This window comes from Orcinus orca, chromosome 8 (assembly GCF_937001465.1).
Source record: "Orcinus orca chromosome 8, mOrcOrc1.1, whole genome shotgun sequence".
NCBI lineage: Eukaryota > Metazoa > Chordata > Mammalia > Artiodactyla > Delphinidae > Orcinus > Orcinus orca.
In genome coordinates this window covers 16,447,578-16,464,934 of record NC_064566.1, presented here as the reverse complement: position 1 = coordinate 16,464,934, position 17,357 = coordinate 16,447,578, and the positions used below count along the sequence as shown (strand labels likewise).

The 17,357-nt window shown below is 38.6% G+C and overlaps 1 protein-coding gene across 3 annotated transcripts in view; it reads left to right on the top strand.

Annotated features, from left to right (window-relative positions):
* TTC17 (tetratricopeptide repeat domain 17) overlaps positions 1-17,357 on the top strand; it is a 153,621-nt gene that overhangs the window by 95,170 nt on the left and 41,094 nt on the right. For all 3 annotated transcript variants that reach the window (XM_004264025.4, XM_004264024.3, XM_033411026.2), the window contains 3 exons: positions 11,411-11,670; positions 12,152-12,305; positions 17,010-17,130. In XM_004264025.4, the coding sequence (XP_004264073.1) occupies positions 11,411-11,670; positions 12,152-12,305; positions 17,010-17,130 (535 nt within the window). The remainder of the gene's footprint in view (positions 1-11,410; positions 11,671-12,151; positions 12,306-17,009; positions 17,131-17,357) is intronic.

Below are 17,357 nucleotides of genomic sequence, written 5' to 3'. Positions count from 1 at the left end.
AAATTAATTTTCCATTTACCAACTCAAAAGAAATTGACTTTTAAACCAGATGGCCACTTTGTTCATTCACAGTGGGTCTACTCCTCTCTAGTGCCTGGCAGCCTCATGTCTCTTACTGACATCAGGTACCCACACAACCAAATGAACATCATAAGGGAGGCTGATACTGAGTAATGTTAAGGGGTTTTCGGGTTTTTTGGTTTGGTTTTTTTTTTTTTGGCCACGCCACGGGGCATGCGGGATCTTAGCTCCTCGACCAGGGATCAGACCCATGGCCCCTGCAGTGGAAGCATGGAGTCTTAACCACTGAACCACCAGGGAAGTCCTGGGGTATTTTTTTCAGTTTACAGAAACTTCCTATTCCAATACAACTCCTTAATGAGTGGAATACTCATGGCTACCATATTAGAGTCTTTTCCTACGACAATCCAGAATAAAACCCAACCAAAATCTTATTCTTTGTCTCTTCATTTTCCAAATACATCATTGCTTGAGGCAGATAACCTAGTGTTTAAGTTTCTTTAGTTTCATGTTTCCCACATAGTTCCATTCCATCCCCATACTGGGAACACTGAATGGTTGCCCTGGCTAGGGCTAGGTGTTTGCCAAGTCCCTTCAACATTATGCAAATTGTCTCTTAGGGTGCATTCCTTTTCACATTGCTAATTTAATTATAGTATAATGATGACTCTTACTAGTTTTACTCTTAGCTACTAACTTTTTTTTTTTTTTTTTACTGTGTGTAAATTCTGAGATACTGACAAGTCCACAGGGACCACAGTCATGGTATGTGGTTAGGAGTCAGAAAGACTCTGTTTTTTAATATAAAGAGTATGGTATAATAAAAGTCAAGCATAGACATTAAAGAATTTTTAAAAACTCTATTTTTGTAGGAAATTTTAAAGAAATACAAATAGTTAAGCCCGCTCCAGTAACCATAAATTATTATGATAATCACTACCTTTTGTGGTACTTTATACCTTACAAAGTTATGAATTGTGTATTAACCTTGTGAAATAGATATTAACCCCATCTTGTAGCTGAGAAAATTGAGACTCAGAGTAGTTAGGTACCTTGCCTCACATCTTCAGTAGGTGACGTATAACTAAAACTCATCCTCAGGCCTTCAGCTTCCGTACACTGTGTGTCATTTGCCTGTGGTTCTCAGAAATAGGGGTTTGACCTATGGGATGCAGCAAAAGCAGTTCTAAGAGGGAAGTTTATAGCAATACAAGCCTACCTCAAGAAACAAGAAAAATCTCAAATAAAGAATCTAACCTTACACCTAAAGGAACTAGAGAAAGAAGAACAAACAAAACCAAAAACTAGTAGAAGGAAAGAAATCATAAAGATCGGAGCAGAAATAAATAAAATAGAAACAAAGAAAACAATAGCAAAGATCAATAAAACTAAAAGCTGGTTCTTTGAGAAGATAAACAAAATTGATAAGCCATTAGCCAGACTCATCAAGAAACAGGGAGAGGACTCAAATCAATAAAATTAGAAAAGAAAAAGGAGAAGTTACAACAGACACCACAGAAATACAAACCATCCTAAGAGACTACTGCTACAAGCAGCTCTATGCCAATAAAATTGACAACCTGGAAGAAATGGAAAAATTCTTAGAAAGATATAACTTTCCAAGACTGAACCAGGAAGAAATAGAAAATATGAAGAGACCAGTCACAAGTAATGAAATTGAAACTGTGATTAAAAATCTTCCAACAAACAAAAGTCCAGGACCAGATGGCTTCACAGGTGAATTCTATCAAACATTTAGAGAAGAGCTAACACCCATCCTTCTCAAACTCTTCCAAAAAATTGCAGAGGAAGGAACACTCCCAAACTCATTCTATGAGGCCACCATCACCCTGATACCAAAACCAGACAAAGATACTACAAAAAAAGAAAATTACAGACCAATATCACTCAACAAAATACTAGCAAACAAAATCCAACAGCACATTAAAAGGATCATACACCATGATCAGGTGGGGTTTACTCCAGGGATGCAAGGATTCTTCAATATATGCAAATCAATCAATGTGATACACCATATTCACAAATTGAAGAATAAAAACCATATGATCATCTCAATAGATGCAGAAAAGGCTTTAGACAAAATTCAACACCCATTTATGATAAAAACTCTCCAGAAAGTGGGCACAAAGGGAACTACCTCAAGATAATAAAAGCCATATATGACAAACCCAAAGGCAACATCATTCTCATTGGTGAAAAAGTGAAACCATTTCGTCTAGATCAGGGACAAGACAAGGATGTCCACTCTCGCCACTATTATTCAATATAGTTTTGGAAGTCCTAGCCACGGCAATCAGAGAAGAAACAGAAATAAGAGGAATACAAATTGTCACTGTTTGCAGATGACATGATACTATACATAGAGAATCTGAAAGATGCCACCAGAAAACTACTAGAGCTAAAAAATGAATTTGGTAAAGTTGCAGGATACAAAATTAATGCACAGAAATCTCTTGCATTCCTATACACTAATGATGAAAAATCTGAAAGATAAATTAAGGAAACACTCCCATTTACCATTGCAACGGAAAGTATAAAATACCTAGGAATAAACCTACTTAGGGAGACAAAAGACCTGTATGCAAAAAACTATAAGACACTGATGAAAGAAATTAAAGATGATACAAACAGATGGAGAGATATACCATGTTCTTGGATTGGAAGAATCAATATTGTGAAAATGACTATACTACCCAAAGCAAGCTACAGATTCAATGCAATCCCTATCAAATTACCAATGGCATTTTTTACAGAACTAGAGGGAGACACAAAAGACCCCGAATAGCCAAAGCAGTCTTGAGGGAGAACACTGGAGTGGGAGGAATCAGACTCCCTGACTTCAGACTATATACTACAAAACTAAAGTAATCAAGACAATATGGTACTGGCACAAAAGCAGAAATATAGATCAATGGAACAGGATAGAAAGCCCAGAGATAAGTCCACGCACCTATGATCAACTAATCTATGACAAAGGAGGCAAGGATATACAGTGGAGAAAAGAGTCTCAATAAGTGGTTCTGGGAAAACTGGACAGCTGCATGTAAAAGAATAAAATTAGAACACTCCCTAACACCATACACAAAAATAAACTCAAAATGGATTAGAGACCTAAATGTAAGACCGGACACTATAAAACTCTTAGAGGTAAACATAGGAAGAACACGCTTTGACATAAATCACAGCAAGATCTTTTTTGATCCACCTCCTAGAGTAATGGAAATAAAAATAAACAAATGGGACCTAATGATACTTAAAAGCTTTTGCAAAGCAAAGGAAACTACAAACAAGACAAAAAGACAGCTCTCAGAATGGGAGAATATATTTGCAAATGAAGCAACGGACAAAGGATTAATCTCCAAAATATATAAACAGCTCATGCAGCTCAATATTAAAAAAACAAACAACCCAATCAAAAAATGGGCAGAGGACGTAAATAGACGTTTCTCCAAAGAAGACGTACAGATGGCCGAGAAACACATGAAGAACTGCTCAGCATCACTAATTATTAGAGAAATAGAAATCAAAACTACAATGAGGTATCACCTCACACCAGTTAGAATGGGCATCAGAAAATCTACAAACAACAAATTCTGGAGAGGGTGTGAAGAAAAGGGAACCCACTTGCACTGTTGGTGGGAATGTAAATTGATACAGCCACTATGTAGAACAGTATGGAGATCCCTTAAAAAACTAAAAATAGATTTACCATATGACACAGGAGTCCCACTACTGGGCATATACCCTGAGAAAACCATAATTCAAAAAGACACATGCACCACATTGTTCATTGCAGCACTATTTTCAATAGCCAGGTCATGGAAGCAACCTGAATGCCCATCGACAGACGAATGGATAAAGAAGATGTGGTACATGTATACAATGGAATATTACTCAGCCACAAAAAGGAACGAAATTGGGTCATTTGCAGAGATATGGATGGATCTAGAGACTGTTATACAGAGTGAAGAAGTAAGTCAGAAAGAGAAAAACAAATATCGTCTCTAATGTATATATGTGGAACCTAGAAAAATGGTACAGATGAACCAGTTTGCAGGGCAGAAATAGAGACACAGATGTAGAGAACAAACGTATGGACACTAAGAGGGGAAATTGGCGGGGGTTGGTGGTGGTGGTGTGATGAAGTGGACGATTGGGATTGACATAAACACACTAATATGTGTAAAATGGATAACTAATAAGAACCTGCTGTATAAAAAAATAAAGTAAAATTTTTTAAAAAAAGAAATAGGGGTTTGATAGATGAGAACTTTAGTTTTTAATTTGTAAGGTAATTTTTAAAGAAAACCAGCATCTGCTATTACCATTATTTTATAAAACAACAATTTAATATCAAAAAAGTACAAAGGCAATCTTAGAATAAAGGTCAGTCTTTCTCAAAAATGGACAGTTGGCAACTTTACACCAACAAGTGTGTATCTGGATGGACATAAGTTGTGTGTGTGTATTATAACTTTAGATATATGTTCTTGTTTTGCTTCTCACTTTGCTAAGGATTGGTGAAAATCGTGTAGCTGATTAACATTTTAAAAACCACTGCTTTAATAGCTCATCATATACTCCAGAATTTCTGCCCCAGAAACCTGATCTGTGGAGCGTAGGTTTTGTAGTCAGAGATATTGTTATCATGTCCTGGCTCCGCCACCTACTTAGTTGTTAAATCTTGGGCAAGCTGAGCCTTCCTTACCTCAAAAAAAAAAAAGCCTCAGAGTGCTCTTGAATATTTAAATGAAATAACTTAGGGAAACATTTCTACCAGTACAGAGATGGACTAGCACACAGATGGAACTCAGGAAATGTTCATTTCTATCAATGCAAACACAGGTGTGACTCTGCTGCTTCCCGACCTAGAGGCTGCTTGTGAGCTAAAGTCCTCACAAATACATACACACAGTATCTGCTCAATGAACGTCAGTAAAGGGGGCCCTGACATTTTTGCTCAAGAGTTATTACAGGAACAATTCCCTATTTGCTTTTCTAGGTTATTTTCTCCAAATTCTCAGTCTCTTAACTATCCTAACCCAGATAAAAGAAGGAAGAGCACCACTGGTGCAAATGAAAACTCATGATTGTTGTTTTCTTCTCAGAAGTGAATCATTTCCCTGCCTACCTTAGTCTGAGTAATTTAATCTAAGCCTTTTGTGCCTTCTGATTACTGGCTTGAAATTTTATGCCATTGTTTATGCATTAAGTCTTCAGTCCACAGGTTTATACTCTGACTTCAAAGAAGAGATCACTGCCTTTTTTTTGTACATTGCTGTACAATGTTATGTGTTACAGGTGTACGATATAGTGATTCTTAAAGGTTATCCTCCATTTATAGTTGTTATAAAATATTGGCCATTCTCCGTGTTGTACAATATATCCTTGTAGCTTATTTTATACTTAATAGTTTGTACCTCTTAATCCCCTACTCCTATATTGCCCCTCCCTCCTTCCCTCTCCCCACTGGTAACCTCTAGTATGTTCTCTATATCTGTAAGTCTGCTGCTTTTTTGTTATATTCACTAGTTTGTTATATTTTTTAGATTCCACATGTAAGTGATGTCATACAGTATTTGCCTTTTCTGACTGACTTATTTCACTTAGCATAATGCTCTCCACGTCAATCCATGTTGCTGCAGAGAAGGCACTAGAACTCCAGGCAGAATTGCCCAAGGTCCTATGGTGGTGGAGTCCTAATTTGAAACCAACTTTGTCTAATTCCATAGTATACTTTCTATTTTGTGAGACAAAGGAACATATCCTTAAAGGTAGAATGTGCCTGCTTGCCTTCAGAAACCACAGTCTAATAGTAAATGGATATTAATCATGTAAGACTTTCTGGAGGAGATGTTTTGAGTCCAAACTTTGAAGGAAGGATTTTGTCTTGCTGGTCATTTCTTTGAAGGTGTGACTTTTACCTCAGTTTATTCTCGATCTATTTCATTTTGAATGTAGCACTTATCTTTTCAGACTCTACTCCCTAAAACGCTTCTTGAAACCTCTCTTCCGAGATTATTAATACTGCTTCTTATCAAACACAGTCACCTTTTTTAATCACCTTCTGAGGGTCCTCTCCCTCTCAGTAGTGTTCCCAGCATAGTCTGGCTTCTGCTTCTCCTCCAGGCATGGGCAGCTCAGGCTCTCCCTGGGTAGCCCATTCCAGTTCTGACCATTCATAAGTCTTTCCTAATATTGAGCTAAAATATGACTTCTCGTTTCTAGTCCTGCCCTCTGAGGCTAACAAAGTCTTGCCTCTCACTAATGTCACATTTCCTTAGATATTTGAAGATGAGTATTGTTCCTGTCTACCCACCCCCCATGTTTTTGTTTCTTTTAGCTAAATGTCTGCACTTTCTTCAATAATTTCTCTTTATTATAGTTTTTAGTCCCTTCAGCATCCTTGAAGTACTCACTCTGGAATTTTTTTTTTAATCTTTCTAGCAAAATATTTTTCAAGTCTGATTGTGTGCGCGCGCGCATGTGCGCGCGCACAGTATATCAGCTACTCTTCCTACTACGGGAACACCCTTGATTTCTTCAGTCCTTCTTCATTTAACATGGTTTTGAGTACTTTCACCAAGTCACTTTTCTGTGAATATGGTCCACTTTGAAAATCTCTTAAACTGTGATACCCAGACCATGAATTTCCAGGTGTGTCTAGAATGTTGCAAAGTTATAGTGGACTTCTTTTTTTTTTTTTTTTTTTTTGCGGTACGCGGGCCTCTCACTGTTGTGGCCTCTCCCGTTGCGGAGCACAGGCTCTGGACGCGCAGGCTCAGCGGCCATGGCTCACGGGCCCAGCCGCTCCGCGGCATGTGGGATTTTCCTGGACCGGGGCACGAACCCATGTCCCCTGCATCGGCAGGTGGACTCTCAACCACTGCGCCACCAGGGAAGCCCTGGACTTCTTTTTTTCTTCCTTTTTTTTTCTTTCTTTTTTCTCTCTGATTTTTGTTTGTTTTTTTCTTTTTCTAATCAGAACTACATACGCTTCTCTCCATCTCTCAACACTTCTCCTTGTCCCTGTGATTCTTGCCAGATTACCTCACAGACTCAGCTGTGAGTTTTCCCAGTACCCTGAGATAAGATTCATCAAAGTGAAAAAACATGAACTCATACAAGCCTCACTGCGAGTGCTCAGTCTCTTCACTTCACAATATTTATTCTCCTTTTTCCAGTTTGAAAATGGTACATGTTGAAGAAGATAAAGAAAAAATAAAGATATGGGTCTCAGTCTCTCTGTTTCCAGTTTTCATCATAGCATCTGCCCCGCAAGCAGCAGTCTAATATTTACTTTTTCTTCCTACTTCAAGTATAACTTAAAATCTTCTGAGATCCCTCTCTAGTCCAGACCTTTCTCCAGACCTGACTTCTGTATTTCCAGCTGCTTATTGGACAATGTCTGGAGATATGTTCCTCCATCCATTCTAGCCTAGACCATAGCTCCATGGGTCGTTATATCCTGAGCCCTCAGCATATTCTTAAGCACATAACAACAGGTGTTTAAATGAATTAATGAATGAATAAGCTTCTGAAATCCCAACACTATCCTATTGTCCTCTACCAGTTCCATCATCTTTGTAAATAATATTATGTTTTCATATTCACAGATGCTAAAATTTCACATAGTAAAAAAATCTTGACATCATCTTTGGATTTATTCTGTTTGCCATTATATCCATATAATTACCAAATTCTATTAATTTTTCTTCATTGAAATTTCTTCATACCTCTTTCCCTCCCTTTCTAAAATCTCCCATTTACCCCCAGCCTGTCACCTTCTCTTTATATAACTCCTATAGAGATTGTTGAAGCACCTTTATAATTGTCCTGTGTTCTGTCTTCCTTCTGTCCTCCACCCCCTAACTCCTAAATCACCAGCTGATTTACTAATCTAACCGTTATAAATATTGTGGCTCTCATCTTGTTATTCTTTGCTTAACATACTAGAGGCTCCCTTTACAATGAATCTTCTTCCTGACTTTCCCAGATACTCTCAGTGTCACCCACCTTCCCCAAATATCTTATTTGCTGATATACTCTGTATATGTTTTTTGTTCTAGTTAATTTAAAATTAGTAGTGCCTTCACATATACCTTCCTTATGCCTGTATCTATATGGGTGTATATGGGTATGTGAGTATATACATACCTGCTTTTTTAGTTTCATCACTCGGGGAGTGCCCTCCCTGAACCTCTATTCTGTCTGAATCCTGCCTCAGGTAGTCTACTCTCCTGTAAGAAGCATTTTGTGACCACATTCAATTGTGTTTTTCCTTTAGAGAAAAAAATTTAATGTAATTGTTCTCTCATTGTTTAATGTATTGATGTATAGTTTTGTGTCTCCAGCTTGATTATCTTTAATTCCTTGGGACCAGATTCCTTTTGCTCCCAGCATGGAGATGGGCATGTAATAGGGTCTCAATAAATAAAGACTGGTTTATGTTTTCTCACTCGTAGCACATTTATGATCTCCCCATTCCTCACCTTTATTTGGTGGTGTTCTCTAAGAATTGCTATCACCCCGACCCCAGCAGCCTTGGAAAAGGCCGAATGGCTGCCAGCCGCAGCAGACTGCAGCAAGTTCCATAGTCTCTCAGTTGAATGCTGATTTTCATCAATGAAAGGCCCCTTCTCTAAGAACTTTTTGGTAATGATATCTATTACCATATGGTAAGGGCACGGGGAAGTATCAACCTTTGGGACCTCTCTGCAACTAAAAAACATGAATGCTTTCTAGATAGTAGTAGTTACTGAATGGAAATAAGGCTTCCACACACAGCATCCCTATGCAGCTCTAACTATACACTGGGGAATTAGTTACCTGCTGTCTACCTTTGACCAAAAGCCACTTTTCTTTAAACCCGTATTCTTGGCTATGGCCAAATCTATCAAAAATCCTCTTCTGTCTCAGGACCAGGTGCAAGGAACCCCATGGCCATAGGAGAAAGAAGGAGAAGAAGCTAAAATAACATGAGGAGTACTTAGAGACAGCTCAGTTGCCAGGCAATTCTAATTAAGTTCCTGTTTGGGATCCCTACAGCAATCCTTTTCAGCTGCTTTCCGGGATTAGCTACTGAGACGTTTGTAAGTCACGTAGTATGCCAGACACTATGCTGAAAACATGGTGCCTGCCTTTCTGTTTGCTTACCTTTCATCTGGGTTGACAGTGCTTTAACAGATGACACTTTTTAGAGTTTAAAACGTCTTGAATTTCCAGCAGGACAGGGCAGAAAGAGGAACAGCAGATCCTCAAGGATCTCACAAAGCAAAGTATTCCTGAGTTCCCATTAATTGATTCTACAGCTATTTGTGCCTGCTGTGTGCCAGGTGCAATGTTGGACATTTGGAATATAGTAGCAAACAAGATAGAAACTAAAGATAAAAACTCTTTGTCCAGCCTACTTATACTACTGGCCACATAATTTTGGCAAGTAATCAACCATTTTTATCTAAATACCCTAAAGAAAAAGACTTTACACACCCCTATTTTACTTTATTCTTGTTTCAGAACATTAATGACAATGTTAAGCAATAGAATCTAGCAGATTGGCTCAGAAAACCTAAAAGAAACTTACTTGAAAGGGCAGCAGTACGTTTTGTAGTCACCTGTTAACAAACGGAAGAGCCCTATAGCTTTTTCAAGAATGACAAGAGATTTCTTGCAGGACTCTCAGCCTGGCAATGACCTTCCCACATTCTGGAATAGAAAGTGGGATAGGAGGTAAGAGATGCCACCAGAGAGCTAAGGGTGACGCTGCAGACCTTCTGTGAGAGGGGCTCAAAGCTTTGTTTTTAGCCATGGTAATCAGCCATCTTTCTTACCCCAAGCCTCCTCAGAGACTAAAACTATGCATTTCTAAAATGGGTTACTCACTATGGCTATAGGTCTGGTGATATGGTTATGAGATTCCTGACGTTGGCCTTATTAATGCCATGTTCTACATCACTGAACGAGCCAGAATTACCAATTGAAGATTATTGGGATAACGTAGACTGGCATTTTGTGAACAATCAACCCCAAGCTCTCAGGTTGTCCAGTGGGTACATATTACAGAAGGAGGCATTCCATTTTGTTGTTTGTTTTTATACCCTGTACACTTCCAAAAAGGATTGAAGATAACTTTCACAGAACACACAATATAAGATTGAGCCATTAATTCAAAATAGCAAAAGTTAAATAGTAAAGAATTTTTTTAAGAAAGGAAGGCATTCTATTAAGAAACTTAGACTAATTTTGCCTTAAGCTTTCTAGGTAAGCATAGAGAGGAGCTTGTAAGGTTGTGTAACCTGCAGTGTATAATAATGGAAACATATTGACTTCTCAAGAGAGAATTTTTACTAGGCCATTGCACTGAGAAACATCCATGAGAGTCTTTATATAAGAAGCATGAGCAATGTAATAAATATCTTGATAACCATTTTAGAAAAAAATTACACTAGTATATTGCTATTTCTTATATTAGCCATTAGTGAAAATGGGAGCCTTCATGTGGAATTAGGATAATTTTCCACTAAACAAATCATTGTTCAGTTGAGGCAGACTGTATGGTCTGAACAGCTATGATATTTCATATGCTATTTGAATAAAGCTTGAAGAATCCTATATATATATTTAGTAAATAATATTTCATAATAAACTTCATCTTTGCCATCTCTGTCTCATGTCTAGAGCAAGTTGGGTTTTTTCCCAAAAAAATACACATATAAAATAACCATCTTCAGGACTTCCCTGGTGGCGCATTGGTTAAGAATCTGCCTGCCAACGCAGGGGACACGGGTGCGAGCCCTGGTCCGGGAAGACCCCACATGCTGCGGAGCAGCTAAGCCCATGCGCCACAACTACTGAGCCTGCACTCTAGAGCCCACGAGCCACAACTACTGAGCCCATGTGCCACAACTACTGAAGGCCGCACACCTAGAGCCTGTGCTCTGCAACAAGGGAAGCCACCTCAACGAGAAGCCCGCGCACCACAACGAAGAGTAGCCCCCGGTCGCTGCAACTAGAGAAAGCCTGCGTGTAGCAATGAAGACCCAACACAGCCCAAATAAATAAATAAATAAATTTATTTTAAAAATAATTTTTTAAAAAATGGCCATCTTCGTGCTCACTAGTGACATAATCTATGACCTCCTGCCATCTAGCTGCTGCCATTGTGCTCAGCCAGGCTTTTTACAAAAGCTAGATGACAAAGATGATATTATATTATGAATTTTGAGGATGTTGAATGGTATTTTTATGAAGATGGACTATAGAAGTGCCTCTGAACAGAGCCAGAACTTCTCTCAGAAAGCATGCTTGGAGTCCCTCAAGTACTTGAATGATTGTAATTTTTAATAACATGCTGGCACTTGAATTGCAGGTACAGTGGTTGAGGAAAGCAATGGTTCTGATGAGATGGAGAATTCAGATGAAACAAAAATGTCAGAAGAGATTTTAGCTTTGGTGGATGAATTTCAACAGGCATGGCCTCTGGAAGGCTTTGGGGGAGCACTAGAGATGAAAGGACGGCGTCTGGACTTACAGGGGATACGAGTACTGAAGAAAGGTCCCCAGGATGGAGTGGCCAGAAGCTCTTGCTATGGAGACTGCAGAAGTGAAGATGATGAAGCAACAGAGTGGGTAAGTGTTTGCTAACTCAATTCTTATCAAACTGTAGCCCAGGTCTTTGGGGGTATGGGAGGTGCTTCTAGTTTGCAAAGTGTAAGGGTTCTATTGGGTGAGTGGCTCTACTTTACTCCACGTTCCAGTCAGCCTTCACATGGGAATTGTACTGCCAGAAGCATTTCATGTTACTTAGGTATCGCTGGCTCTTCCAGGAGGCAAAGGAAGTGGGATGGGTGTGAAACCACACTCAAAGCCTGCAGACTTGGGAACAGTCCAGTTCAGACATCTTACTTTTCAGTTTCCTCTATACCCTTCAAGGCTAGGTTATTTTATTTATTTCACTAAACATTTTTCATCTAGATCTTTAAGAATTAAACTGAAGGAAAGAACTTAACCCTAGCACAAGGCTGATTATTCTTAAAGCCACCAATACCCACAGCCATGGACAGAAGTGATAACTGGTCTCATTTGTCCCTAACATGTTTTCATTTCCCAGATCACATTCCAAGTCAAACGTGTAAAGAAACCCAAAGGAGATCATAAGAAAACTCCTGGGAAAAAGGTAGAATTGAATCAGGCAGAAAATGTACATCGTAACCAAGCAAACCTGGAGATCACTGGCCCAAAGGTGGCATCTCCTGGGCCACAAGGTAAATTTGAATATTTAATATGCCAGTTTCTTCTTTCAGATTTCACTGTCTCAGTTCTCACAAAGGGTGTGTTTGCAGCTTGAAGTAAATCAGATGTGAACGTAATTGAACCAAGTGAGCAAGAAATCAGTCATCGATATAAAAAGTTTTGTTTGACATATACTTGATTTTTTTTTACCATTGGCCATTTGACTTACAATCTTACCATCTTGAACTTAAATATCCTATTAATTCCTAACAGTCTAGTTTAATATGTAAAACTGTAAGTTTGAGACAGACTCCCTGGCTTCACACACCAGTTTTGCCATTTAGTTCTCTGTGCCTCATTTTCCTTATCTATAAAATGGCGATAATTGCATCTGTCTTATAGGGTGGTTGTGAGTATTATATGAGTTTATACATGTAAAGTGCTTTAAATGAACTGGGCACATAGGACTCGATAAGTATTAACTATTTAGTAACATTTTGTTTGTCAGATGTCTCTTTAAGTATTGGATAAATGCTTTGGAACTACTCCCCAGGAAAAAAAAATGCATTTACATCAAAATTTGGCATGTACTTTCAGGGTTCATAGTTGTCCCGAAGTCTATCTTTGGACTCCAGGTTCCGGGCCATTGCCATGAGTCCAGTTGACTTTCTTTTCCAACAATGAAATAATGGTGATAGAATTTCTTTTTTTAAAAGAAGTCTCCTTTTTTAAAAGGATATTTTCACTGTCTTAGACTTCAAAAATTCAAGGTAAGTTCATGAAAATGTGTCTTATTTAAGTTGTATTTACCAAAGCTGAAAGCAAAGGACACATAATAAAATGTAAAGAATGAGGTCAGGGCTTCCCTGGTGGCGCAGTGGTTGAGAATCTGCCTGCTAATGCAGGGGACACGGGTTCGAGCCCTGGTCTGGGAGGATCCCACATGCCGTGGAGCAACTAGGCCCGTGAGCCACAACTACTGAGCCTGCATGTCTGGAGCCTGTGCTCCACAACAAGAGAGGCCCACGCACTGCGATGAAGAGTGGCCCCCGCTTGCCACAACTAGAGAAAGCCCTCGCACAGAAACGAAGACCCAACACAGCAAAAATAAATAATTTAAAAAAAAAAAAAAAAAAGAATGAGGTCAACTTGGCTAAATCCCAGAATGATCTGTGATTTGAGAAAAGTACTAAGGACACCAAAAAGGATACTTTGTCATGACTAGAGTTGAAAGTATGAAGTAGCTTTACTGTTTAAGAAAAAGAGCATGTGCTAACATGTTATGGAAAGAAAGCAACACTTCCTCTAGTAGGTCTGTCTGCAGTAGCAAGGAAGAAGATATTCAAACTATAAAACATGATTATAGCAATGAAACTTTCAATGGATTAAGTAGTAAATGTAATAAAAACATAAAAGAGGAAAATTCAAATGGATATTTATATACTTTTAAGGTGAAAAAGGACTTTCTAAAGCAGAGAGAAAAAGAAAAATAAAATAATTCTGGCATCAGAAAACACTACAAAATAGAAAGACAAAGGATTGAAACAGTATTTTTGCAGAATGTTTATATATATTTACAGAATATATGGTAAGCAAAGGATATCAACATCATTTAAAGAACACCTACAAATTGATAGAAAAAAATACAGCATTTCAATAAAATATGTACAAAGTACATAGGCAATTCACCACATACACACTCACACATACACACACACACACACACACACACACACACAGCCACTAAACGTGATAAAATGTTCAGCCTCGCTAGCAGTCAAGGAAGTGCAAACATAAAATGTGATCCGCCAGTTTTGCTTGTCAAATTATTTGTGTAATACACAGTGAGAGTTAATAAAGTGAATTTTGGGATAGTTTGACTAGATGTATCAGAAAATTTTTAAAAATGCCAACAGTTCTACTTCTAGTAATTTACCCTAAATAAATAATCTTACAAGTGTGAAAGATAGAAGTACAGAGATTGATCATCATGCTGCTTATCATAATAAAAATTTGAAAAATGCCTAAATGATGATAGTTGCCTAAGTAAATGACAGCATGTTCTTGCCATGTACTGTGCAGCCAAGATGTTTATAATTTAGTAGGTGAACAAACGCAGCTTATAGACTAGCATATAGAGAGAATACTTCAATTTTTGTAAAATAGTAAATATACTATATTTTGACTACTTTTTTTTCCACATTTCAGTATCTCTGAAATTGAGATCTTACAATTGACAGTATCTTAACTAATAATTGGCAACATTTTTCTTTCTTAAATCATGTAAAATAATGTGTACCTTACAGTTGATGACATCTTAGATTTGATGAAATATGCTAAAATAAACAAGCACATAGAAACGAGTGTAGGAGAGAACACACTAAAATGTCATAAATTATCATCTCTGGGTGCTCATAGGGCTGCAGGTGATTTTCTGTTTTCTTCTACATTCTTTTCCGTTTTCTAAATGTTTTGTAATAAGCCTATATTACTTTAACAAACAAAAACTAAAAATTTCTTGTAAAAGTGAAAATTAAAGCTCAGGGTGGTTGAGATGACAGGAGAGCACTTAGACAATTTTAAATGGATTCAAGGAGGTGGGCCTGGGTAGGGCACTGAATATACTTGCAAATGAGATCATGGAACTAAAGTGTCACTGTCACTAAAGTGAAAAGTTCTAAAGCAAGAGAAGACTGGAGAGGTTCAGTATCCCAATTTTCCAATAAGTATGGATTCTGTCCACTACCAAATGATAAGGAGTTTGTGATAAATTCTGACAAAGTTCTAAAGCAAATTATTAAACCAGTACTTTGTGAGCCCATGGGGGAAGAGTAGGGATCATTAAGGGCCATTGTAGATTTTCTAAGAATTAATAAAATTAATAATGCCTAACTAATTTCATTTCCTACTTTGGTGAGGGCTAGTAGACTGGAAGGCCAGGAAAGTGTCACAGACATAATGTAACTAGATTAAAGCAAAGCATTTAACAGAGTGTCTTATGATATCCTTGTGAACAAGGTGGAGAGTGGTGTGCTCAAAGGCTCCCCAGTGCCTGCAGCATAAAGGCCAAACTTTCTAGTGTGGTGCACAAGACTGTTTACAGCCCAGCCTTTCTCTCCCCTTCAGTACCATTCTCTGAACCAACCCTGCTCTTGTTTTACCTCCTTGTCTTTGCACATGCTGTTCCCTCTGCCTGGAATGCCCTTCTGCCACCTCAGCGGTGCTAAAATGTCACTCATCTTTACACTTCAAACTCCAATGCCATCTCTTCCTTGGTACCTTCAGGCAGCATTAGTTGCTGTCTCCTCTATGCAGCTGTTCTGTACCTTCACTCTAGCACTTAACCCTATTGTGTTCTAATAATTTGTTTGTTTACCTTCCTCAGTAGACTGTGAGCTCAAGGGCAGGCCCTTTTATTATTCCTCTCTGTATCCCTAGTGTCTTAACACAGTTCCCAGTCTCTTATAACAGATGCTCAATAAACATTTTTCAAGTGAATTTCTTAAACATAAAAGAAAAATAATCCTTATTGTGAAACCTATGGTTCAACTCTTTAACTTATTCATTTAAACAGGGTTCATTTGAAACTCTTCCAAACTGTTTTTTTCTATTCTGTTCTAAAGCCCTGCCTGTGTCTTAAACAGTTTTCTATCATTGGTAAATTCCTACAGTATAAAAAGAGCTATACAGAACCAAAGTTCTCCTTCCTGTCCATTCCAGTCGAATTTCTTCAGAAGAATCCTTCCTAGATAGGACTTAATTCTGCTCTTTTCTTGGGGACTTGATTTAAGTAAAGGGCCTACACCCAAAAGGTAGTACCTTTGAAGGGTACCATAAACAGAGCTTTCAAAGCCCAGTAAAGCCTTAAATAGCATGATTGGGAACGTGCACGTTAGAGTCAAACAGACCTGGATCTGAATCCCATTTCTGCCACCTAGTAGGCAGGTGACCCTGGGCAAGTCAGTTGATTTCTCTGAGCCTCTGTTTTCTCATCTGAGAAATGAGGATTAAAATCTGCCTCATGAGGATACAGATATAAAGCCCTTAGCACAGGACCTGAACACATGGTAAGTACTCTGGAAATAAATGATAACCTTTCATTATCATCATTATTCTCTAACCTACTGCTTTTCTTTACAGCAGGGGCTCTCTACCAGGAGTGATGTCGCCCTCCCAGGGAGCATTTGACAGTATCTGGAGGCATTTTTGGTTGTCCTATGTCAGGGAGGGTGCTGCTGACATCTGTTGGGTAGAGGCCAGGGATGCTGCCAAACTTCCTCCAGTACACAGGACAGCTCTCACAGTGTCAGTAGTACCAGCTTAAGAAACCCTGCTTTAGAGATATATGTTTCTCCTGACTTAAGAGTTGTCTCTATAAAATCAAAATGTATTGATTTTGAATAGAAAGCAATAGAAAGGTAAAAATTAAGGTTGGTAAAATGTTAACATTGAACAGTATTTTGACCCTTATCTCAGTCTGAAATCCATAAAGGGCACATTTATTTTTACTTCATCATGTGTCTTTGAAAACAAGGCTTTACTCAAAGATGATTGTTATTCCCATAGCTGTGAATGACAAGATTTTAGTTAGTTCTCTAGGTGGTAGAAATTCTAGACTAGAAGAATGACTGGCACCTCCAATACACCAATCTGGATGAAGTAATCACCAGGGCATAAGACACTATACGTTCTGTTCCTTTGCAGTCGTGTCGACTGATGACATACTTTCCTTCCAGGAAAAAAGCGTGACTACCAGAGTCTGGGATGGCCCAGCCCAGACGAGTGCCTCAAACTCCGCTGGGTAGAGCTGACGGCCATCGTGAGTACCTGGCTTGCAGTTTCTTCAAAAAACATTGAGTGAGTATCTTAAACCTCTCCCTCCTTCATGGCATTTGTGACCAGTGACCCCACTGGGCCCCAGCTGACCTCATGGCTGCCCTTCTTTGTCAACAGCTACTAGAAGAGTCGTCCTCTCTAGGGTTGGTGGTTCAGAGGATACCACAGTTGGACTCAGCCCATTGTACTGAAACAGTCGATGTGCCCCCTTCTCAGTGCCTTCACCCATACTTTCTAAGCTATCTAGA